Here is a 26,463-nt window from a genome sequence, read left to right on the forward strand (position 1 = left end):
ACAGAAATAATTATTTTCACTCAAAAAACCCTATTATTTATATGTAGAATTAAAATCCAATTGTTTTCAAAAAGAAAAAAACAGTATAACTACATGTACCCAAAGTATGATATTTAACTATGCCTATGAAATATATATAATTAAGTTCCACTACAAGGACTGATAAACTCCACTCAAGTTTTCTGAAGACTGAACTTCCAACTGTAGAAATTACCAAAGACATAATAAAATCTGGTATCATGAATAAGGTTAATTGTGGTATCAAAGCTACTCTTAACATCATGAAAATCAAAGTCACAAAAAATTATTAAAATAAGTCAGTAAATATGAACAATATAATTGAAAACAATTTCTAGGAATAAGAGTGATCAAACTATCATTGAGAGACTGGATATAAAAACCAAAAGCAACTATGGTACAATTTAGAGTGTGGTGAAGAAGGAAAAAAAAAATTCAGCACAAGGAACTAGATATATTCTGTACTATATCAGAATGTGTTTATTCTGACAAAGAATGTATTTTGTATTTAATTAGATGTGTATCTGCTTTGGGCTACATATAAAATGTCCCCAAGCCAAGCTATTATTCTAATACATTTGTGCCAAAAAGAACAATATATTATTATAAATAATTCTAGGTCAGCAATAAAGGGCATGTGTGAATAAAGGTAATTTTATAAGATACTAAATCCAAAAAATTCTCTTGCCATTAAGTAAACAAGGTGAGAAACCATGAGGAAATCAGAAGTAAAAATAAGGTATATAAATAGAGTACTTACATATTTCAGGTAAAAAAAAAACCCAAACATTACCTTTATACAATTTCAGCTTTACAAAACTGATTTTCAAAGGACATGCCAGGACAGAATAGAAAAGTCTTAGTCCAAGTCTTCTGGAGATGCAAAGCTCCATTACTATTTGATATCAACCAAAAGAATATATTTGTACAATTATTCTTTCATATATTTATCCTTAAAATTTCCTGTGACAACTTACATGGATGACTGCTTCTCCTCTGCACTTCAAGTTCTATGGTAATTAATTATCTCTTGACAATTAGTCATTTTGTATATAGGTCTTATCTCACTCCAATTGTTCCTTATGAGGTTTTTATATGAATCAAGTTACATTTAAGATAGAATGGTATATTAAAGAGATTACACTTATATCTGGTAAAACAAAGGCTCTCCTAAGGAAATAACCACTTCATCATGTGATGTATCAGGTATTATGCCTGCTGCAAGTAACCTTGTATTCAACAATTACTATAAAACTCTACCTCCATGAAAATAAATGTGGAAAAATACATTGAGAAAGTTATAATCCTAAAAATTCTTATTCTTGGGAATATTTAATGAAATTATTCTTGTAAAATGTTCATTTTAAGTTATTACAGTGAGAGTTTACTGGAGATGATTTTACATACCTTGGACTTGAGGGAACCTCCCCAATTTTCATCCACAAACTTCAAGAATAGCACCTGCATAAAGCTGCAAAAGGAAAAAAACAAGAATCTAAAAAACTGGTATAATCTTTATTTTTAAGATTTCATTTATTTTGGAAACAGAGAGACAGCACAAGCGGGAGTGGGAGGGAAAATGAGAATCTTTCAAGCAGACTCTGCACTGAGCATGGAGCCTGATGTGGGGATCGATCTCATGACCCTGAGATCATGACCTGAGCTGAAATCAAGAGTTGGAAGCTTAATCAACTGAGCCACCCAGATGCTCCCTGTTATAATTTTTAAAATATAGTTATTTCACAGCATAACTATTAAACATAGAGTCTAATGTTAGGAGTTGGAGAGAACTATGTAGTTCTAGGCCGACTGAAGAGGAGATAGAGGCCCAAGGATATTAAATGATTGAGGAATTTAAGCCCTACTTGGAAAAAGACTGAAGGAGATGTGTTGAATTGACCATGATTTGAACTGGTAGAGTTTTAGAATGCTAGACTGAAGATAGGTTTGTATTCATCTATCCAACATAGATACTTAAGGAGAATTCTTCCTGGTTGCTGTTAAAATTAAGCAGTCACGGTTTTAAAACAAAACCCCAACACCTTTAAAAAGTAATTATAATATACAGTACGTAAAGATACTAGAAAACCAGTAAAATCTCATTAGAAAGAATTTTTGTTAAAGATTTATTTAGAGAGAAAGAGCAAGAATGCATGTGCACCCTCAGAGGGAAGGGAGAGAGGGACCCTAGATGGGGCTCTATTTTATGAACCATGAGATCAATACCTGAGCCAAACCAAGCATGGATGCTTAACTGATTGAGCCACCTAGATGCCCCTCGTTAGAAAGAATTTAAATGCAAATACTTTCCTTTAATGAAATTCACTTGAAATGAATTAAATGATAAATATTGCTTTTCTAGCTATTTAGAACCTACACAATCTCTTTCAGAGTAAAAGCTCATTATAAAAAACTCCATTGCAAATATTTTACTGCAATGAATTCAGCTGAAATGGATTCGATGGTAAACATCACTTGTTTTCAGCTGTAGAGCCTGCCCATTCTTTTTGCAGTAACATGGGGATCCTAAGGCTCTAAGAAATGGCAGGCAATTCTAAGAACATACTGTATCCATTTTATTTCTTGTTAGCTTTTACACTTTTTTTATTGTAGGTCCAAAAGCTAAAGATGGATTTTACTTTTTAAGTTCTAAAATAGCATAAATATCAATGCACTATGTACTATGATTATTTTAAACATTTTGGAAATATAAAAAAGCAGAGTAGAAATTCGAAATTTACTTTATCCAAGAGATAATGAATTTTTAAAAAACATTTTGGAGATCCTGAGCTAGATCAATAGTTGTGAAATTTTTGAGGGTCACAGGTACTTTTGAGAATCTGATGAATTTTTGCTTTGAGACTATTCATGGACTCTCTGAAACCACTGATGGATTTCAGATGAAGAGCTCTGATATCTCCAAAGATTTTCTGCAGCATTAATAATTTGATATTAGGTTAATCTGATTTTATGCAGTAAGTTACTTCTGAAGATTTAGTCAATCTTGTTAGACAAGCTTCCAGAATATCTTTAAAAATATCAGGCCATATTACCAATGAGGTCACAAAAAGATGTTCACCATCACTAATCATTAGGGAAATGCAAATCAAAACCACAATGAACTACCATTCCACACTAGATAGGATGCCTGTTATTAAAAACAACACAAATGCAGCAAAGTGGTGGTGGGGATGTGGAAAGATTAGAACTCTTGGGCACTGCTGTTGATAATGTAAAATGGACAGCCACTAGGGAAAATAAAATGGTGGTTCCTTAAAAAATTAAAAATAGAATTATATGATTCAGCAATTTCCACTTCTAGCCAGAAGTTAGAAGCAACCCAAATGTCTATTGACAGAAGGACAAACATTATATGGTCTCATTCATTTGGGGAATATAAAAAAATAGTGAAAGGGAATAAAGGGGAAAGGAGAAAAAAGGAGTGGGAAATATCAGAAAGGGAGACAGAACATGAAAGACTCTGGGAAACGAACTAGGGGTGGTGGAAGGTGAGGTGGGCGAGGGGTGGGGGGTGACTGGGTGACGGGCCCTGAGGTGGGCACTTGATGGGATGAGCTGGGTGTTATTCTATATGTTGGCAAATTGAACACCAATAAAAAATAAATTTATAAAAAAAATCCTAAAAATGTATTCTTTAATAAATAGGCAGCTCAGATGGGACAATCAAAACTTTTGTTGATTTCCTACCCAGTTCAGGTACTTTCTGCAGAATTTTGTTCCTACAATGTACTATAAGTATTATGTAACTTAACAGTGGAAAGGAAATGTCTTATTTATCATAACTACCCTAGAAGTAGACAAAGCTTCTCAATGTATGTTTGCTGAATGGAGAGAATTATTCATTTAACAGAATTAAATACCTCTTTTTTCATTACATAACTTTAAAACTATTTCAAGTTCCTTTGACATACTTGTAGAGTACATTGTGCTTAATTTCAGTCTAGGGTAAAGAAAAAGAAAATTTATTGCAGAGCTGCCTAAGAGTATTAATATCAAATTCTCAAAGCATTAATTTGAGTTACTAGTTGGCATTTTACTTACGAGTTTGTGGTGTTCATAGAAAAACACTGGTTATTCCTCGTAAATAATTTACAAATTATGATAAATTTTTGGTGACTTATACTGATAAGCATCTTTGGCATCACACAAATTCACATAAGAAAGAAAATATGTGCTATTTTTAATAGGAATTCTCTAGGGTATAAAGTATGAAAGAGTTAAAAAATGTTACACTTGTAATTCCTTGACTCTTTCCCTTAGCATTTGGTCTTTTTAAAGTAACATCACTGCCATAGAAAAAATGCTGACCCTCAACATTTGCAGAAAACTACTCAATGGAAAAGAAATAAAAAAACTATGTAACTTTTATACAGCAAGCTTATTATTATTTTTTAATACCAAATTGGTAGGCCTCTTTTTTGTATGCCTCACAGGAGCTCATTTGTATAGACAATCTAACTCCAGGCACTAGTAGGACCTTATTCCATTATATTATACTAACCCAAATAATTTAAATGGAAACACATGGACATATTTAGAAAAATATACAAATGATATGAAAAATGGCATTCTTTTCCCCCTTAGGAGTCCATACCAATTTCCACATAAGTTATGATTAATAGATTTTCCTAAACTTTCTAAACCATCCTCCTGGTAGAAAGCAAAAATATCTAACTGCTTCAGCTCATAACTGATTTGCCTTATTAGTAAACAATGACTTCTGAATTCCTTAATTTCCACCTCATTTAAAAATAAGCGGTTTTTATAATTGAAGTATAATTAACAGTATTATATTCGTTTCAGGTGTACAACATAGTGGTTCATTGATTCTACACATTCAGTGCTCAAGATAAGTGTACTGTTACTCCCCTTTATCTATTTTAGCCATTCCCTTTATCTATTTCAGCCAACAAACACCAGTTTGTTCTCTGTATTTGAGCCTGTTTGTCTTTTTTCTTTGTTCATTCATTTTCTTTCTTAAATTCTACAGGAGTGAAATAATATGGCATTTATCTTTAACTTATTTCACTTAGCATTATATCCTCCAGATCTATCAATATTGTAGTAAACGGCAAGATTTCTTTTTTTATGGTTGAGTAATATTCCACTTTGGGTGTATGCATATACATATACATCTTTACCCATTCACCTAACAATGGACACTGGGGTTGCTTCCATATCTGGTAATGCTGTAATAAATACAGGAGAGCATATGCCTCTTAGAGTTAGTGTTTTTATTTTCTTTGGGTAAATAGTAGTGAGATCACTGGATCATATGGTAATTCTATTTTTAATTTTGGGGGAAACTCCATACTGTTTTCCACAGTGGCTACACCAATCTGCATTCCCATCAACAGAGCATGAGGGTTCTTTTCCTCCATATATCTGCCAACACTTGTTATTTCCAACAAGAAGATATAAAAATTATTAATATCTATGCACCCAACATAGAAGCACCTAAGTCCATAAAGCAATTCTTTTAAAAATATTTATTATTTATTTGAGAGAAAGAGAGAGAGAGACAGACAGACAGCATGACCGGCAGACTTTCCACTGAGCAGGGATTCCAATGTAGGACTCAGTCCCAGGACCCTGGGTATCATGACCTGAGCCAAAGGCAGACACTTAACTGAGTCACCCAGATGTCCCTAAAAAAGCAATTATTAGCAGACATAAAGGAAAAAACTGACAGTAATACAATTATAGTAGGGAACTTTAACACCCCACTTATATCAATGTATACATTAGCCAGGTAGAAACTCAATAAGGGGGCAGCCCGGGTGGGTGGCTCAGCAGTGTAGCGCCACCTTCAGTCCAGGGTGTGATCCTGGAGACCCGGGATGGAGTCCCATGTTGGGTTCCCAGCATGGAACCTGCTTCTCACTCTACCTGTGTCTCTGCCTCGCTCTCTCTCTCTGTGCCTCTCATGAATAAATAAATAAAATCTTAAAAAAAAAAAAAAAAAGTTAACAAGGAAACAGTAGCTATGAATGACACATTAGACCACATGGGCCTAATAGATGTTTTCAGAACATTCCATGCAAACATAGAGGAATATACATTCTATTTTTTTTAATTTAGAAATTTTATTTTTTTTGAGAGAGCATGAAGGGGAGGGGCAGAGGGAGAATAAGAGACAAAATTTCAAGCAGATTCTGTGCCAGGTGCTGAACCCAATGTGGGACTGATTCCCATGACCTTGAGGTCACTACCTGAGCCAAAATCAAAGTCAGATGCTTAACTGACTAAGCCACCCAGGAGCTACACATTCTTTTCAAGTGCGGATGGAACATCCTCCACAAACGATCACATGTTAAGCCACAAGCAAGTCCAAATAAATTAAAAAAGACTGATATATCATGCATCTTTTCTGACCACAATGGGATGAAAATCACTCAAGAAAAAATGTGGAAAGAACACAAATACATGGAGGCTAAATAACATGCTACTAAACAAAGAATGGGTCTACTAAGAAATCAAAGACTATATCAAAAGATAAATGGAGGCAAGTGAAAATGAAAACACAATGATCCAAAATTTTGGGGATATGGCAAAAAATGTTATAAGAGGGAAGAACACAACAATATAGGCCTACCTCAAGAAACAAGAAAAATCTCAAACAACTTAACCTTAAACCTAAAGGAGATAGAAAAATAAGAAATAAAGCCCAAAGACAGTAACAGGAAAGAAATAATACAGACTGGATCAGAAATAAATACATGGAGGGCAGCCCCGGTGGCTCAGTGGTTTAGCGCTGCCTTCAGCCTGGGGTGTGATCCTGGAGACCCGGGATCAAGTCCCACGTTGGGTTCCCTGCATGAAGCCTACTTCTCTCTCTCTCTCTCTTTGCCATGAATAAATAAAATCTTAAAAAAAAAAAAAGAAATAAATACATGGAGATTAAAAACCCAATAGAACAGACCACTGAAATCAGGAGCTGGTTCTTTGAAAAGATAAAATTGGTAAATCTTTAGCCAGACTCATAAAAAAAAATAAAAAATAAAAAAAAAAAGACTCAAAATCAGAAGAGCAGGAGAAATAACAAGAGATTATTATGAAAAATGATAAAATAAATTGGACAATCTAGAGGAATAAATTTCTAGAAATATAGAACTGAATCAGTAAGAGACAGAAAATTTGAACAGACCAATTACTAGCAATGAAACTGAATCCATATTCAAAAAACTTCTAAGAAACAAGGCCAGGACCAGATGGCTTTACAGATGAATTCTACCAAACATTTAAAAAATTAATAACTATTCCTCTAGAAATAATCCAAAAAACCGAAGAGGGAGACCTTCCAAATTCACTCAATGACACTAGCATTACCCTGATACCAAAACCAGATAAAGACACTACTGAAAAAGAAAACTACAGACCAGTATCTCTGATGGCCATACATGCAAAAATCCTCAAGATATTAGCAAACTGAATTCAACAGTACATTAAAAAAAATTATTCACCATGATCAAGAGGGATGTATTCCAGGAATACAAGGGTGATTGGATATTCACAAATAAATCAATGTGACCCACCACATTCACAAAATGATGGATAAAAACCGTATGATCATCTCAATATGCAAAAATAGCATAACAAAAATAGTATAACATCCATTCATGATAAAAACTCTAAGATGTAGATTTAGAGGAAACATACCTTAGGCCATGTATAATAATTTTTTCCCTCTTATACGAACCTGTCCAACCCCTTGTTTTAAAATCTTAGTTTGGGCTTATAATGAAGTTTTCATATACAGCAAACAGCCAAAAGCGGAATTTTATGGTGATAATTTTGCTGTAATTAAAGTAAAACTATGTGGCTATAAAATGGTTCGATTAACAGGTAAGACAAAAAAAAAAAAAAAAAAAAGTGCAGTTTCTCACCAGGTAACGGGGATTACAAAAGAAGTTAATTTTTAAACACTGAACTAACACTTTTGAGTTAGCAAATTTTCTGAATTTGAGAGAAGGCATTGCATTTGTTAACTTTTACTGCCATCATATCACCACCACAAATCTATAAACTTGCTTAATGTCAGAGCAATTAAATCAGGATACTTGGGGATAAGATCCAGGTATGAATACTTTAATTACTATTATTACTTTTAAAGTGGGTTAGCTTTAAAAGTGATTGTAATGAACAGCCAAGGATGAGAATCACTGCCTTGGACTACACTCAAGTATTAATAATGCAAAAATTGCAATAAAAACAGTAAGCTTTTGCTCAAAAGACTAACCAATTCATACTGTTTTCTTCCCTTATGAAACATTGCTTATAGGCATACATTCTTATTTTCGAAATCCTCATTTAAAGGCAAAACTTTAGTATTATTAAAATTCAGTAGCACTATCAGAAGAAACTTTCAATATGAAGTAGCAATATGAAGAAAATGCTCTAATGTTATGCAAACCAAAGGAAAAATTTTAACTGCTGAATAGAATTCAGATATGGGGAGTAACTATTTTATAGGCCTACTGAAGGCTTGCTCTTAAATGTAGGAATTTTAAAATAAGGAAGTATGGCTATAACATAATGAAAGTAGAGATATTACTGAGAGCTCTTAAATAAAAATGATCATGATGTACACAAATATATAAGTGAGCCATTCTTCCAAACATTAATTGCATCCAGTGTAATTTCTTAAAACTGACTTTACTCCTTTTATATAGTAGAAAAATACATGATGCTGAAACAATTTTTAGCAAAATTTGGCTAGTTAATTCTCAGGGAAAATGTTTTCAACCAAGACTATGTTTAGCGATCTGCTGACGTCTTAAATTTTAATTCATTATTCATCATCAAATCATTCCCATGTTTTTTGGTATTTCTAAAAGTGCATAGAGTGCCAGAAGCAACAAGCTACAATTACACATGGACATTAGGGTACTACATTTTCTGAGATCTAGTAGTAAAGCTTTTGTCAAGATTTCACTTCAAGTGAAGCAGCAGACGTATAAAGCAACTGGTTTATATGCTGACACTTCCATACACTTGGACTAATGGCATTCTTGCAAAGGAACAATGAATGACTATGGGGGATTATGGGAATAAGTTCAGTTTTTACAATTTTAGCAAATGAAGTTGGTAAATATAATTCTCTAATATTATATCCCTAAGATTACACTATTTTTAGGTGTTTTCTAATGAACTCTGAAAATACAAAGCAACGACTATGTCTAAGGAAGCTAAGTTTAAAGCTTATTCTACTACACTATGAAAGTACTATTCATTTTTATATATTTGGTACCTGCCTTGAGATTGAGAAAGCTACCAAATAAGCAAGGTAACATCTACTTTAAGTTTTAAGAAAGTAGGAATACACTAGGAGACTCTTAAGATAAAATCACTGCTCCATTAAGACGCTCAACGAAAATTATTAAAAATACAACAAAATGAAACAAAAAAACCAAGAAACAAAATGTTTCTTTGACATCACCACATTCTAAATTAGACCATTCCAACTATGAAATCTGAGGGAAAACAGAAAAAAGGTTTCTTTCATTATTGTGATGAATAACAGAATTTGTGTGTATGTACTTAAAAAGAATTTCATAACCATGAGTTAGGACTGTAATGATTAGACTTTCACCTGAAAAGAAATATACTCAAAGATACAACCCCCTCCTCATTTATATTTTATTTACGGTATGAATAACCCAGGGTCATCATCTGGGAACAATGCATTCAATTCGAGTGATATCTAGACTGTCAGCTTGAATATCTTAGTAGTTTTAAAATAAAACCAACTAGCCCATTGGTAATAAGTATAAGTGTTTTTAGAAAATGGCAAACTATTTAGTATATTAGTACTCAATAAATAAAAATCCAATGTCTTTTTACTCCTAAATGTTTGAAAACTACAACCTATTTTCCTCTTAATTTGAAAAATTGAGATCCAGACAAAATATGGCTCAACACCCAAACATTCAATAGCCTCAAAAATAGAAAAGGGTGCTATTACATGGCAGCAAAAGCTGCCTTTCAATTCAGTTGTGTTAGCGTTATTACCACGCCAAAATTGAAGATTATTTGTCCCACAATGGGTAATTATGATCATCTTTAAGAAAGGTTGCAAATGTCTGAAATAAAAAAAAAATCAGCCAGCACAAATTATATTATGGTTGTTCTCTATTGAAACTAAAGAAGGTAATCACCTAATATATACTAAGATACAAAAAGAAAGCTATAATCAAAAGCTTAAATATCTTACACATTAAGGTGGCAAGAGGAAAGCAGAACAAAAGACACTAGAGGCTGTTCCACACATTTTCATTTTTTGCCCACTTTTTGACAAGCACACTGTCAATTTTAGAATTCGTTATGGTACCCAGATAAGCTATGGTGTTTTAAATTAAAACTTTCAACACTTATTTCTTCAAAAGGAAACTGAAAAGGCAGTCTGTACCTGAAGGGTAAGCTTCTATGAAAACTCATTCTCTTTACTGCTGCTCCACCCATCTTCCACCATTGCCTTACTGGGCTACCCTACCTTGTAACTAGCTAGTCTACTGTAGCCTTCTTTCCTTGAGGCTACCAGTTTCTCAAGCTTCTTTACTCATCCCTTCCCCTTTCCAATACAGTAAATCTATAAATCCTGAAGGTTTTATTACCTACATCTGTTTCAGATCTGTCCTTTCTCTGTTTTTACTACGAATATGTTGGCTTAAGCCCTTTTATCTTGCCTCTAGAAAACAGCAATAAGTTATTTTTTCAGCAACAGTAGTCCCCTCTGTTGTATCAACTATCCTTCACACCAACAATAAAATTCATTGAAATACAAATTTGATGCTAGTTCATTGTTTATAATCTATTAATTTTGTCCCCTGCCTATAGGATGGTCCAAAGTTCTTATCAAGGCACACAGGCACTACCATCCTATGTCACATGGCTATCTTTTTCACAACTTTGCCTTTTCATTAACTTTTCCTTCTGCCAGAGATGATTTTCTCCTAATTATTTTCCAAGTTAGCAGCAACAGTAACTTTTACATAAGTGGTGGTATTTACCCCATCTGTCAAAAGGTTGTACGACTCTTTTGTGTGCTTTCAGAGCACTTGAGTGTGTGTGTATATATATATTTAAAATATATATACATTTAAAATATTTTATTTAATCATGAGAGACAGAAGAGGCAGAGATACAGGCAGAGAGAGAGGCAGGCTTCATGCAGGGAGCCCGACGTGGTACTAGATCCTGGGTCTCCAGGACCACACCCTGGGCCTAAGGCAGGCGCTATACCACTGAGCCACTCAGGATGCCCCCTGAGTATATTTTGTTAACAGCACATTTCTCACTGGATTCTTTAAAGAAACCAATTCTATTTGGAAATAATAAAGAAACTGTACAAAAAGGTATAAAATAAGAAGTAAAAAAGTTCCTTTGCCTCCCACCTGCCACTCAACTTTTTAACTTTTTTTAGTTCTTCCGTTGGTCACTTCCATAATGATTAAATGTGGTTATAGCTATAGTTCTGAATACATCAACTTTAAGAGATTTGTCGATTCTGTCCTCTTTTCAACTTTTATTTTATTTCTAATTCTTTTAGTGGTCATCTCCAAAGCACTGGATATTATGTTTTAGCCTAATAAAATATCTTGCCAACTGGATTCTATTTCCATGTCTATTTCTTCTACTTGACTCCTTGGGGACAATGACCATTTATTTTGACATTCTCAAAGCCTATATCAAGAAGAAATACTTAGTGTATAAATAAAGTCTATTTTGACTCTGAGGTTGGTATGTCTAGGAAATCAGTTGTAAAGCAGCAGGGACATAGACTATGAATTACTTTAAGGGTTTAAATATTATAATCTGCAAATGTGATAAAATGTTTTAACACGCTTAGATAGAATCTTGATTCTATTTTGTAAATACCTAAAAAAACCTTAACATTTTAAACTTAAAGATACAGGAAATGCCATAATTAGAAAATGTTAAAAAACTAAGTATTTTTAGTTCAATAATGACACAATATATTTTAAGATTTTTGCTACATAAATATAATACATATATTTATAACCATTTACTAGCTGAATGACTTTAGGTAAAATCTATATGCCTTAGACTCAAGGCAGTCTATGCCTTAGACTTTATATTAATTTATATAAAGGACTTGGAACGGTGCCTTCATATAATAACAAATGGTAGCGGCTATTATCAAGTAAATATTTGTGTTGCTATGCAGGAGTCTTGATTCTTTCACTGAATTAGAACTGTTGCCAAACATTATTCACGTCTTTAAAAAAAGCTCCTTTGTGAATGTTTTAATATTATAATTAGAGTAATCTGTTAAGACTTACATTTTTGTTTCCTTTGAAGAAATCAGTTCGTGTATTGATGCTAGAGACACTACAAAAGCTATTTTAAGCAACTGTGAAATTTCTTTAGTGACTACAATTTCACGCACAGTTAGCTTAACCTCCAATTCATCCTTCTATGTTTTACAAGCCAGTAGCATCTCTACCAGTAGTAGATAGGCTAAAGCTTAACAGATGCCACTTTCTTGAATAACGCTGCTTCAGCTGACTTCTAAATTACTCTGATTTGGCTACAGATTTTCCATGTAAATTGAATAGAACTAAATGTTTTGATGTTCTTTTACCTGAATTATGAAATACTATGTGGCTTATTTAAAATGTTTGGGCCTTAAATAAGCCAAATTTGTTAATATAACCTCAAAAAAACCACCAAAGAATGGGAGTCACTAAGATCTAAGGTAAACTGAAGAATAAAAATTTAATAATTTAAAATAAAAACTAGTGATGGAATTGTGTTAACTATAAATGCAAAAAGTACCTTCAAAAAGTCAGTCTGGTGTTTTATATTTAACTCATTAGTTTTCTTTCAGTACATCTGTTAAGTAGATATTACTATTCACATTTTCAAAATGAGAGCCAAAATAGAATAGAGGTTTAAAAACTTGGGGTTCTGGAGTCCTACAGACTTGAGAGGAAGCCAGGTTGTGGCAACTAATTGCTTGGGTAACTTTGGATAGATAACACCCTAGTTTCCTCTGTTAAATAATAGTAGTATTACATTATAGAGTTTTTGTGAGAATTAAATAATGTAGGTAAGATACTGTAGCATATAACCAAGACACAATAAACACTCAAAGGTGAGTCAATGTAATTACTACAACAAAACTGAAGATTCCAGAGTAATTTGCTAACTCAAAGTCACGAAACTAGTAGCTAAGATAAAAATTCAACTCTTTCAAAAACTTTTATAAACAGAGAGAAGAGGACAAATTTCTAATAAACTATACTTATATTAATACTTCGTCTCTATGGTCTCTGGCTTGCTAGGAATGCATGTAAATGTGAAGGAAGAGTATTATATACATAGAAAATGGCCATGCTACTATATAAAGTGAGTCAATTAGCATTAGTCTAACTCCAATTAGGTAATGGGGTGGGAAATGGAAGAGACCTAAATATATTCTTAAAATTATTTTATGCAATACTTAGGTCCATTTATTTAAATATAGTGTAATACAATCATTCTCAAAGATAAATATTTTTTATTATCAGAGTAGTATATTTTTAAGTGAAAATAAAAGCCTTTTATAAACAACTTGAACTTTGGGCTATTTTCCAGAACCAGTTATGGTATAATTTAGGGACCTGCAGCCTTGGCTTCTACTTGTACTCTGTGAATGAGACCAAGATGTTCCAAAATTCAAACAAAAGAAACCTTTTCTAAATCTGTAGAGTTAAAAAAAAAAAAAAAAATCACTTTTAAGCTTTTCTCTTCCAAAATTTTCTTAAACCTTCGAAATCTGTTACCATGTATTAGAATAAAATGGTAAGCAGCAGAGGAATGTTAGTAGGAAAACAGATTGTAATTAGTCTGATAACTTGCTTTTTTTCACAAAGTGATCATTTTATATTACAAACTGAGTTTAATTTACTTTCTGTTATAATGTTATTTTGGGTTTCAAAGAAGTTTCGTAGCTTTAACCTGATGTGTCATCTGAAAATGTTTGAAAACTAGTAATATACTTTATTCTAAACTGACTTTAAAAAAAGAGTCTCATTCAATTTCTGGAATAGGTTATATATATATATATATATATATATAATTTTTTTTTTGAGAGAAAGCACGTGAGCAAGCACACATGCATGCCCACATGTGTGAGTAGAGAGTGGGGTGAGTAGGAAGGAGAGGGTGAGAGAGAATCTTAAGCACGCTCCATGCCCAGCACGAGCCCAAAGCAGGACTCCATCTCACGATCCTGAGATCATAACCTGAGCTGAAATCAAGAGTCAGATGCTTAACCAACTGAAGCACCCAGGTGCCCTTGTTTTGAAATTTTTTAGTAAAATCCTTTCTCTCCAAATGCAATTTTCATATGCATTTGAAAATGATCAGAATGGTACATATTTTTAAAATTCATTTTTGTGATATTTTTCTTATTAAAATATGCCAATCAGTAGGACTCAAAAATCTGAAATCTAGTTACGTCCAGCATAATTTATTTTGTTCCACATAAACATAGAAAAAGTAGTTGTGAATGGTCAAAGTTTTCAAACTACTAATTCATATTAGTAGTTCTTATTATCAACTTCTTGCAAGATACATCAATGAAGGGAAACAAAATCAAAAATGAATTATTGGGACTTAAGATAAAAAGCTTCTGCACAGCAAAAGAAACAGTCAACAAAACTAAAAGACAATCTACATAATGGGAGAAGATATTTGCAAATGACATATCAAATAAAGGGCTAGTATCCAAGATCTATAAAGAACTTATTAAACTCAACAGCAAAGAAACAAACAATCCAATCATGAAACTGTTCTTGATTCAACTGATTCAGGAGCTTGAAAGTGGAGGAACAAAATTTTGTTCCAAAATTTTAACACTGGCAAGTGTATTAGTTCATGCTGTATCTCTTATCTATTTTTTTTATCCTACTTTGCCAACAATAATTATTATTCTATTCTCAGAGTCCCCTAAATTTTTTATTATTATTTTTTAAATCAACAAATCAGATAACTACCACCAGCCCCAACTATCTACCTAGAATTTATTACATGCCAGGGATTATTCTAAGCAGTATATATATATTAACTTGTTTAAGCATCATAACTACTCTATGAGAGAGTAACTATCATTATCTCCAATTTATAAATAAGGAAACAGACACAGAGTGATCAAGTAATTTGTCAAGATTGTCAGCTAAATAGCAAAAAAAACTTTCTGAACCTAGTCTGATTCCAGAGCCTGTGCTCTTAATTACTCTCAATTCTCTCCTGATACAATCAAGACTGAATGAAGAGCAAATTAAGTTGAAATCATTTGCTTATTGGTTCAGATTTCTGACTAATTCAGCTAAGTCCATTTTTTTCTCAGAAGGTACTCTGGTTTTGTTGCTAGCCAAACCTTCAGAATTGATAGCTCACAGATAAGATAGGTATTAATGTGAAAGAATAAGGAGTACTAAAAATCAGCTAAATAATTCGTAATTATTTAATTAAATAATAACTACAGAAAAATATTTCAAAAGCAAAAGGAAAACAGGGGGACTATAAGAATCTCGAATCTAGATCTTAAAGAGAACATGTACTAGGTTAAGGAAATAAGAACATACAATTAAGGAGAAATAGAAAAGTTCTATAATAACTATGTCCAGAAGAAGCTGAAATCATTAAGATATGAAAGCCTTAAATGAATGAGGAGATAGAAAAAAGCTCCAAGCTGTCTTAAGTTCAAGTTCACAGAACTAACTGGAAAGATGATAAAAAGATGAGAAAAATAGCCCATCTATTGAAACACTACATTTAATCTTATAAATCTTAGATGTTAAAAAAAATAAATCTTAGAAGTTAAAAAAATTCTTAACAAAAAGAAATATTTGATTTATGCTTATCTCCAGGAAAAATCCCAGGAAACTTTTAATCTGACAGTCATATACTGTTTGAAAAAGTATTAAAGTTAGCAGTCAGATTGCAATCACTCAAAATCTGTGTTAAAAAAATTAACATCTTTTTGGATATATTTGGGATGCCTGCAATATCCTTATAAATTACAAATGAGATACACATTTAGATGAATAATTAAAAACATTATTGATAACTGCCAACAAAGAGAAATCTTACTTATATTCAGTATATACAACTGAAATATATGAAAAAGGTCTTTCACAAGTGTCTGCAAAGTTCATGTATTTTTAACATATATACATATACATATATATATTTAAATCACCTTTTTTATGTTTTTCAGTAGTTGATCATAGTTGATCAAGTTACTTCCTGGCCTTACAAACTTCCATGGCTCCCATTCCCTCAAGATAAAACATTCAGACCTCTTAGCATAACTTGTGAGACTCATGATGTCCTGGTTCCAGCTTGCCTGTCTGGATTCATCACTTGCCACCTTGCTCTCTGGGTCCCAGTCTCCTATATCCAGAGATGCCACTTTGATTTCCTTTTCTTCTGCCCACATGGGTACATTTTCTGTCAATTCTCAACTTAGATTTCACTTCCTCCAAGCTTTGTTCCCCTTTCTGCTAGCGTACCACACCTATCGCTCTGGGCTTACCGGCCTGCTTACTGGTCTATATCCCCACTACACTGTAAGCTCTTGAGGGCAGGGACTGCCCTTCAATTTTTTTTTTTTTTTTTTTTTTTAAAGATTTGAGAGAAAGAGAGAGAGAGAATATCTCAATCTGGCCGTGCTGAGCACATGACCAAAGCTCAAATCAAGAGGCAGATGCTTAGCCACCCAAGCACTCCATGCCCTTCAATTTTTGAATCAACAATGCCTGGCTTGGTGCCTGGTATTACAGTAAATGTTTAATGAAAAAAAAACAAAAAAACAAAGAAACACCTTTCCAACTTGTTCTTAGTAAAAACAGCCTCATTCAAGGACAAAAACTTATGAAATACTATATGCTCAAGGCTGGGGATTCAGAAATAAACTGTCCTAGACTTCAAAGAGCATAATTTATGGGAAGAGAATTATGGGAATTTATGGGAAGAGAACAATAGATACAGTAGAATGAAGGTAAGTGCATATCAAGGTATCCTCAATGCTTTGGGAATACAGAGGTATAGTTAATCTGGGAGTACTAGTGGTGGAGAGCTGAGGGAGTTGAAACTAGAAGCCTTCACAGAAGCATGGATACTTGAACTAAATCTCTGAAGACAGCTCAAGTAGAAGCTGTTTCGTCATGGGGGGCGGGTAACAGTTATCTATGGGATTGCTTATCTAATATCTGCTCTTTAGGGTTTCATCTGTCTGTACTCCAGTGCAATATTCCACATAGCTGCTGTGGTAGCCAATGGGTCTTACAGTATACATAAATTTTTAAAAATTTTTTCTTCGAAGAATTTACATTCACAATGATTTACACACATACACACATTCAGACATTTTTAATACTGAGTAAAATACATTTACTGAGTAAAAATACTCAGGATCTTTAAAATTTTTAATGTAAGGCACTAGTCTACATATTGCAGATTTTTACTTTTATCAAACTAAGACTAAATTAAACTATGATTTCAAAATTAAGCCTTAAGCTAGGGTGGAGATTAAAAAATGTATATAATGTTATATATGATCATGTACCAATAATGTAGAGAGCAGTACTGCACTGTACACATTAAATCAAGTATTACTTCTATACTTAATTGGCAGCTTGTCCAAAATGCCATACTTTTGTATGTCCAGTAACATTTCTAAATGTTTCTGCCATGTTTTAGTTCCACCATTCACCGGTTCTGTGCAACAGTGTGCTAGCAAATGCTTAATGAGAAGTATGCACATTGTAGAGATGAGGGACAAGGAGTAAAGAATAAACAATGGATACAGCATAAAAGTTTTATTACCATACAGGCTCACTTGTGCCTGCGATAATTGATAATTATTTCAGTTTGTAACCAGTTAGACATATATTAACTGGTAGACTACTTGTCAATGGTTATTTTAAATGCTGAGAACCATCAAGATACTACACAGAGCTCAAGTGATAATTAAAACTGAATGGGAATATAATTTGAGAAGTGTGTGATTCAAGTCTGGTTTGAGCAAAAGTATAACATAAAAATGGTATGCCATGAAGGATTACTGAGGGTAGTTAAGTAAAAATAGCTTTTATATGCACCTGGTTTACAGTTTAGGAATATCTGATATAGGGACTCCTGGGTGGCTCAGTAGTTGAGTGTCTGCCTTCAGCTCAGGATGTGACCCCAGAGTCCCGGGATCAAGATCTGCATCAGGCTCCCCTTGAGGAACCCGCTTCTCCCTCTGCCTATGTCTCTGCCTCTCTCTGTGTCTCTTATGAATTAAAAAAAAAAAAAAAAAAACTAAAAATAAGGAATATCTGATATCACTTAAATGACAGAACCTCTCAATTTACCCTAATTACATGACGTAGTATGTGATAAATACACCTTTATTCAATTCTTTTAAGTTTGGTGTCTCAGGAAATCATTGTTGACTAAGTAGTAGTATGGATCATAGAACAGTATTATGATTAGAAGATGACATACAGATTCCTTTGGCAATTTGTCTCATGTGAATATCTCATTAAAAAAAAACAAGAAAACAACAACAACAAAACCCTTAATCAAGGGAGGGGTCTTACTAAACTAGTTAAGTCCTACATCTTAAATCTATTTAAAATCAAGTTTTTAAACACTCTTTAGATATGACCTTATATGCAACGAAGACTAACTCATATGTATAGAAATCTTCTAAACATGAAAAACGTACCAATAGTATATGTGAATCCAAGAAAATGAAAAACACAGAAGACTTGGAAGCTATTTTTGGGACAGCTGGAATTTCAGGTTCACAATGGAGAAATCAAATATTAAATTATGGTTAAATATTAACATTTTAAAACATTTGCTTATTTTTCTTTTAGAATGATAAAATTATACTTGGTGTTAGAAATAAACCTTTACTACCCAGTAAGATAGAAAAACCTTTACTACCTAGTAAGATAGTTATGAAAAGCCTTATACACTATGACATTTCAAAACAGAATTCAGTATGTACAAGTGAAAGAACATGAAAAGGAAACATAACAGAGTTGCTAACTAACCCCCCCCCCCCCCCCCCAATACAGGGAACTCACTAATTCAGTTTTATGTGGCATATATAAATGATCTTTTCAGGTCATGTCTCTATTTTAAAAAGTGTAGGGGCTTTCGTGAAAAGATTTAAAAATCGAACAAGTTTACTATTAATTTGAACAATGAGACAAAACATAGATTTTATTAGACAGAACTACCTATCCTTGGCTATTTTTAGGTGTTAAAGATGAGATTAAGTGTCTGTAAATATTATTAACAGACCATATTCTTTGTTAACCAGGTAAGTTATAGTTCACTGCCTACAATTCTGTGCCAGGTGGTAGGTGCTATACTTTCATCTCAAATTTCATTTTAAGACTGAGTTCTTATTACAAATGAATAGAAGTGTCTTCATGTGGCCAGAAGTTTAGAAATACTGGATAACTTCAGAATCCAAGCATTCTATAGTAATTTTGCAACCCTTTTGCTAAACAACCATGGTGGAATGGGGTCCTGGTATATAAACCTTAACTTTTCCTTCCCAGTTGCTTTAATTGATCTAGTGGGTCAGATAGAAATCAGTTGACTTTCTAAAATTACAACATGTAAAAGCTAGAGACTTAAGTTGATGAGACAAATTAACATTTCACCTTATCTCAACTACACCAACTAATGGAAGAGAGATACTAGAAAACGATACCTTTTTTGTTTCAAATTGTGCTTCTTCCTGACAGCATCTTCTGCAGTCAGGATCCAGCTGAAGCAGGTTAAACTGTCCAAGAAGATCACAAGAGCTGCAGAGCAAGTTGCTGGAGAAGCCTAACTCTCTGCAAGCTTCTGATGAAAACTCTGCCCCGAATGTAGACACCTGAAAATAAAATAATGAGAAATAAAACACTATTTCATATTTACATTGTAAAGCTTCCAAGAAAGGAAAACCTAGGGTTGTCAAAATTGAACACAGTAGAGATGAATTACTGAAATGCCTCATTTGGGGACAAATTCTTAATTATTTTTAAACTTTATAACCTTATGAGTCTTTGGCTCTTCCCAATTCCCTGACAAAATTTTTTCTTATTTTCTTAAAAACTTGCCATCTTTCAGCTTAGCTGAAATCTGAATTAACAAAAACATAATAGTTTATGGTACATATATTGCATATAAAAAACTTTATTAGACATTTAGAATTTTTTTGAAAAGGAATTTCCTTATGAAGAAAAATTCCCATGTCATTTTAAGAACTTAGCACCTGTTGATGTGGGCCTATGGAGTAACATTAACCTCTAGGTCTCTACCACATCCTACATACTTATCTTCACTAACATCTGGCAGGGGGAAGGGCGAGGAAGAGAATGGAGTGAGAAGAGCAGGAACGCGTCAGAAATAAAACTTTGGAGTGTAGGTACCAGCTCCACCGTTTATAAACTGTGTGACCCTGGGCAAGATAACCTCCCTTGGCTTTGATTTCCTCACGGATAAAGCACGGGGCAATAATTCTTACATAAAGTAGATTGCAGTAAAGATGAATGAAATGACTTAAGCAAGCAATCGGAACGACTGGCAAAAGCAGGCTTTCAAAAATATCTGTTCTGTTCCCTTGTCCATTCTTTCATGCATGTCTCTGTAATACAGTATACCTTCATCTAAGGTCAATCTCTCTACCCAAGCTTGGGAATCTATCTTCTGCCATTTCCACAGGGATTTAATTTAATCGGTAACTCAATTCTTCAATGTATTCAAGCCTCATGGTTCTAATTGCTCTCACCACATTCTGCCATTTCTGAATTGTTACTATAGTCTAGCTTCTGATCCAACCACTCTACTCAACTCGCCAAAAATCACTAGATGGTAAGGGACTCAAAACTATTCTAGCTCCAGCTGTTCCTTCCAAGGGCTGTCCTCCTTAAGTGCTGCTGTTTCTCATTTCTATTTTTGGCTCTCTTTGCTTTACATATTTTCTATAGATGACTGCATCTTTCCCAAGGCTTCAAATACCCACTTATTGAAAACTCCTCAGTCTTTTGAGTGTCAAACTTCTAAAGCCAACAGCCTAACCGACCTCATTTATATATTCTATTAGCATTGCAAATTCAAAATCTCCAACAGTGAAACTTCTCTTTTCTGCTTAAATCTATTCCTCCCAATGTTATCTGATATTTTAGTAAAATGGCACCATTTTCCCTGACCACCTTGTTGCCCAGGTCAGTCATCTTAGGTTTGTACATTCTTTGCCATTCTCATAAGCAATTAGTTAACAAGTTTTGACAATTCTGTTTCTTAAAGAGCTTTCAAATCATTTTTTTACCTCAGTGGCTTACATGGTCACTGCCAGTCCTAACTTTACTTCTCCAATCCCACCCTACTTTCAGCTATAATGAACTCCTAGAAGAATAAAATTCCTACTCATACAGTTGCTCATACTTTTCCTACATTTAAGACTCCCTTTTCATCTTGTTAACTTCAACTTACATCCAAGAACCTGATCAGATAGTAATTCTATTATGCTTCGGTGGCTAAATCAACTACTCAACTCCGTTATGGCAGCCCAAAAGCAGTCACAGACAATAATAAATGACTGTTTGTGTTCCAATAAAACTTTACAGGAACAGGGCTAGCTGATTTTGGCCCACTAGCTAGTTTGCCAACCTTTTTCTAGACAAACCGGGTAAATAAAAATCCTCACTTTCTGAAAATGTTGATCAACTAACTCATTGGGCTTGTGCTGGTCAATACCCTAATTTGATTCGTTATACATCTTTGATCTTATCTCAGTAATAATGTGGAATGTATGTATATTCAAAATAGATCCCAGTCTTAAGGGAAGCACCTAAGACAGGGCTACTGTATTAGTACTTTGAGTAATTTCTTGATTAGTGATATTAACCTATTTCACAGGTTAATTTGTATTTTCCGAAGATGGCCACACCAATACATACACATCATCCCATATGCTGTTCTTACGATGTGACTGGCAGTTCTCTACTGAGAAGTAGGAGTCTGTTTTTCCTCCCCTTGAATCTGGGCAGGGGCTAGTGACTGATTCTGATGAACAGAGTATAAAAGAAGGGATACAATGAGGTTTTTGAGGGCAGGTCATAAAAAAGGAAACAGCCTCTGAGTGGCTAGTGCTCCTACATGCTGTGTCTCTGCCTCTCTCAGAACACTCACCTTTGGAACTTGGCCATTGTGCTCTAAGGTAACCTAAATTAGAGGGACAACATGGAAAGTCCCATGTAGAGAGCAACTGAAGCTCCCAGCTGACAACCATCATCAATTAGTAGACATACGAATAAAGAACTTCACATTCAGCCCTTTCAGTTGAGATACCATAGAACACACAGCTTTCTTGTGACCTGTCTGAATTGCTGACCCACAGAATCTAAAAGCAAAATAATTGTTTTATACCACTAAATTTTACAGGGGTGTATTTTGCAGCTATGGTAACTAAAACAGGCAATAAAAGTGGAATCATTTTGAAACCACGAACTGCTTAACAATATAAGAAATTGTTATTACCAAAGCATATTTTACAAAACAAAAATCTTGAATGATCATGCAATCATATTATTTGATTTTATTCTGGTATCTATTGAGCACCTTCTGACAGGTGGCATAAATATGCAAAACATGTATTTTGGAGTCTGATGACATCTTGATTCAAATGCCAGCACAGAACAACCTTACTTCTGAATTTTTGAATAGGAATAACTACCATTTATCTTACAGAGTTTTGAAGATTAAAGGAGAAAAAGTACAGGAAACATCTAGTTCTACCCAGGACACTGTGGGTACTTGATAAATGTCTGCATTATTCCCAATTTCCAGTACTTTCAACCCTCTTAAGAACTACAAAACACTACTTATGTTTTAATTATTAGACATGAGATAAGAGAATAAGCGTAGTAGAGATACAAGATTAACTTGAGTTTCATGAGTGAACTACTTCTTTCTGGTCTTCTATCATTAGTTAGTTCTGCAGACTCAGGCTTTGTTTTGGGGGTGGGTAGAGAGAGGGAGCAAGACAATCTTAAGCAGGCTCCACATCCAGCATGAGCCCGACGTGGGGCTCCATCTCACAACCCTGAGATCATGGTCTGAGCCGAACTCAAGTTGGATGCTTTACTAAGCCACCCAGATGCCCCTCAAGGCTTTGAATCTAAGGATACTGGGAAATATTTTTAAGTATTTCACTGATAAATATCAAATATCAAATACTATAGGAGTTCAAAATTGTAAATTATTTCCTGCTCATTTTTTATTACCAAAAAGGAACTGAGTAACACTTAAATGTGCACCTTAATTAAGGCTAAACATTAAAATTTAAAATAATCAGTCACGCTTGTTAAGAAAGATACAGAGTCTAATCCTGACTGGGATAATCATTTAAATTTAATTTCTCCAGTTCAAAGTAGGACTGACAAGCTAAGAGACTCCATTTTCCCCCCCATACATTACTAACTGGTTTATTTTTCTAGTATTATTTCTTTGTAGATTTGGACTGTAGACAGGGAAACTGGATTAGCCATATTGTAACATTATCTTTTCAGGCAGAAGTCTGGTATAGATATATATCCTATTATACATACATATTAGTTGTCTCTTAATTGGTCCTTAATCTCAGAAAACTCATAGGATTCTCATGCAATTGTAAACAGATTTCAAAAATGAGACTAAACCAAACAGATGGGTTTACAGAAGAACCCATGAAAACGAATACCAGAAACATAACCATTACAGCTGGTTCTCACAAAGCACCAGATATTTTGCCACACACTTTCCATCACTATTATTTAATTTTAACCGCTCTATGAAATAGGTTTATCCCCATTTTACAGACAGGGAAACACAGGCTTAGGATAGTTAAGGTAATCAAAGACAACACAGTAAACAGTAGATGGTAGCAACAAGATTCTAATCCTGATCAGCCCTCAAAACCCTTATTATTAACTACTGTATCTCCCAGAATCCTGGATACATCATTATGGTATACACCACTATGAATAATAACAAAAATGCTGGCCATTAGAATTGTGAGGTCCATCGGAACAAGGAATTTAACTTGTGAAGAAGGATGAGGTGTTACATCTCAAGATCAAAGATACAGAGTATTATCCCATATTGCTTCCAGTATATGAATAAATACTATGTAGGAGCTGAAAGAAGACTTGAATACCACTTAGTTTTGGGGTGCTCCTGAGAATCGCTCCGGTAGGATGTTACTTTTCTAATGCTAAAGCATACTCAGAATGCATTTTCAGAATTACTTTATATCCTCCCAGTTGTCACCTCATTGAAATGCTGATGACGATACACTGCTATTAACTTTAAATTAGGGCTACACATGGCACAATGGTAAAAACTTGTTTAGTCTAAGGACTTTGAGGTATAAATCAACAAAAGTAGGGGCTAAGTCCCCTCTCCATCTTGGTAGTTCAACCTCAAGGTGCCAAGAGATTCTCTCATTCTTTTTATTCATGTCAGGTTCCAAAGATTTTTTTTTAAAACACTGCCAACAACATGTTCCACCTGGTCTTTTCCCCTCCCCCACAGACGCACTGTGAAACGCAGTTTTATAACTCTTTAGTATTTTTCCAACAATCCCCCACACTTCCCTTTTCATTCTTAAGGTATTGCCTTATGTTAACACTACTACTCATTACTGAAGAAAGAGAAATAAACCTTGGGGAAGTTAAACTAGTTCAACAAAGGTGAACTGTTCAGGACTCGATTTTTGGAGTCATTTTGTATTTGTGGGAGTGAGTGGGGTTCATCACCAATCTACACAAACTATAGACATCCTAAGGATTCTGATAGCAAGGAACACAAGTCAACTACTTAGGAGGCCATTCACACTGCTGAGGGATGTTTTTTTTACTGAATACATATGAGGCACAATATTAAAAAATACCAAAAAAAGGTCTCTGCACTCCCTTTAAGCTACATTCTTGGCACAGGAGCAGGGCGAGTGGAGGGATACAAAAACACACGCAGAGGCCTGGTGCTGTTAAGATTGTGGATCTGTATAACAGAGGGTAAGACAGGATGATAGAATATGCAAAGGAAGAGAGTATTTCTGACTGCCTATCGGGAAATGGTATGAAATTAAACTTTACATTTTACCTAAACACTTTACTTTAGGCCTGACAGGGAGAATATGGTATGTCAGATATGCTAAAACAAATGACTCCAATTCTTCACCTCTACCTTTTTGGCTCTTGCAGAAGTTCTGGGGATTAAGCCTGGCTAGACAAGTAAGTAACAGGTGAAACAGGCCTTGTTAAGGAAGGTTCAGAACAGATTTCACCTTAAAAGCAACAGGGAACCACTGAAGACTTTTTTTTTTTTTTTTTAAGATTTTATGTATTTGAGAGAGCTAGTGTGAGAGCAAGAGCAGAGGGAGAGGGAGAAGCAGACTCCCTCCTGAGTAGGGAACCAGGAGGGCAGGGTGAGTGGGGTGGTGAGGCTTGATCCCAGGACTCCAGGATCAGGACCTGGGCTGAGGCAGATGCTTAATCAAGGCTGAGCCCCCCGGGCGTCCCACCACTGAAGAATTTTAATAATAATAGATTTAAGTTTCAAAAAGACAACTTTCAATGCATTGTAGAGATTGGATTAGAAAGGGAGAAAATGAAATATGGAACCTGGTTTAAGGAAGCTGTTGTGGGCAAGCAAAATTTTAGGTACTGCTGGTGGATCCAGAATTAAGTGAACTGGCTTGGAGATTTTCAAGGGTTTAATGGTTAATTGGGTTCAGAGAGTGAAGATGACTTTTAAAATGACTACTTACTGGCTTGGGCAATTGGGAAGCTGACAAAGCCAACCATTTAGGTTCTGATAATTAGAAGAGTGAACCAGGAGGCAATTAATGCTAAGGAGAGAAATAATGGTGGTTTGAATGGGGGATTAACATTAAGGACAAGGATCTGAGAGATATTTAGGAAGGAAAGATTGACAAGACTTTGTAACTGCCTGATATGAGACATGTTAAAAAAAAAAAAAAAAGAGTCAAAGATAATACCCAACTCTCTGACTTACATTATGTAGATGGTCACAGTGGTAGATTACCTAATGGTCATAATGCCATTGCAGCTTTTACTCGTTAGGAGTGCTGCTCTGAGACTGCCGTGAAAAGAAGTTGGGTTGGCTTACTGGAGGATGAGAGATCACATGGAAGAGAACCACGTCACCCTTGCTGACAGCAAAGAATGAAGCCAACTTGGACCTTTCAGTTCAGCTGACCTACTAGCTCAACACAGCTCCATAATGAGCCAGAGGAGATCAACAGAGGAACTGTTGACAAATTATGAGAAATTTTATTTTAAGCCACCAAATTTTGGGATGGTTACACATCATTGATAATTAAAGACAGAAAAATCAGGAAAAGTCAATGTAAAA

General features: G+C 34.3%; 1 protein-coding gene and 1 long non-coding RNA gene across 2 annotated transcripts in view; one reads left to right on the forward strand and one right to left on the reverse strand.

Annotated features, from left to right (window-relative positions):
• Nucleotides 1-19,968, forward strand: part of LOC140637885 (uncharacterized) — a 37,631-nt gene extending 17,663 nt beyond the window's left edge. The window contains exon 2 of the long non-coding RNA XR_012034963.1: nt 19,803-19,968. This is a non-coding gene — a long non-coding RNA (uncharacterized lncRNA). The remainder of the gene's footprint in view (nt 1-19,802) is intronic.
• SELENOF (selenoprotein F) overlaps nt 1-26,463 on the reverse strand; it is a 41,561-nt gene that overhangs the window by 13,370 nt on the left and 1,728 nt on the right. The window contains exons 2-3 of the mRNA XM_072834378.1: nt 19,769-19,936; nt 1,426-1,489 (exon numbers count right to left, since the gene is read on the reverse strand). Coding sequence (XP_072690479.1) covers nt 1,426-1,489; nt 19,769-19,936 — 232 coding nt within the window. The remainder of the gene's footprint in view (nt 1-1,425; nt 1,490-19,768; nt 19,937-26,463) is intronic.

The sequence above is a fragment of the Canis lupus genome, chromosome 8, assembly GCF_048164855.1.
Source record: "Canis lupus baileyi chromosome 8, mCanLup2.hap1, whole genome shotgun sequence".
Classification (NCBI taxonomy): Eukaryota; Metazoa; Chordata; class Mammalia; order Carnivora; family Canidae; genus Canis; species Canis lupus.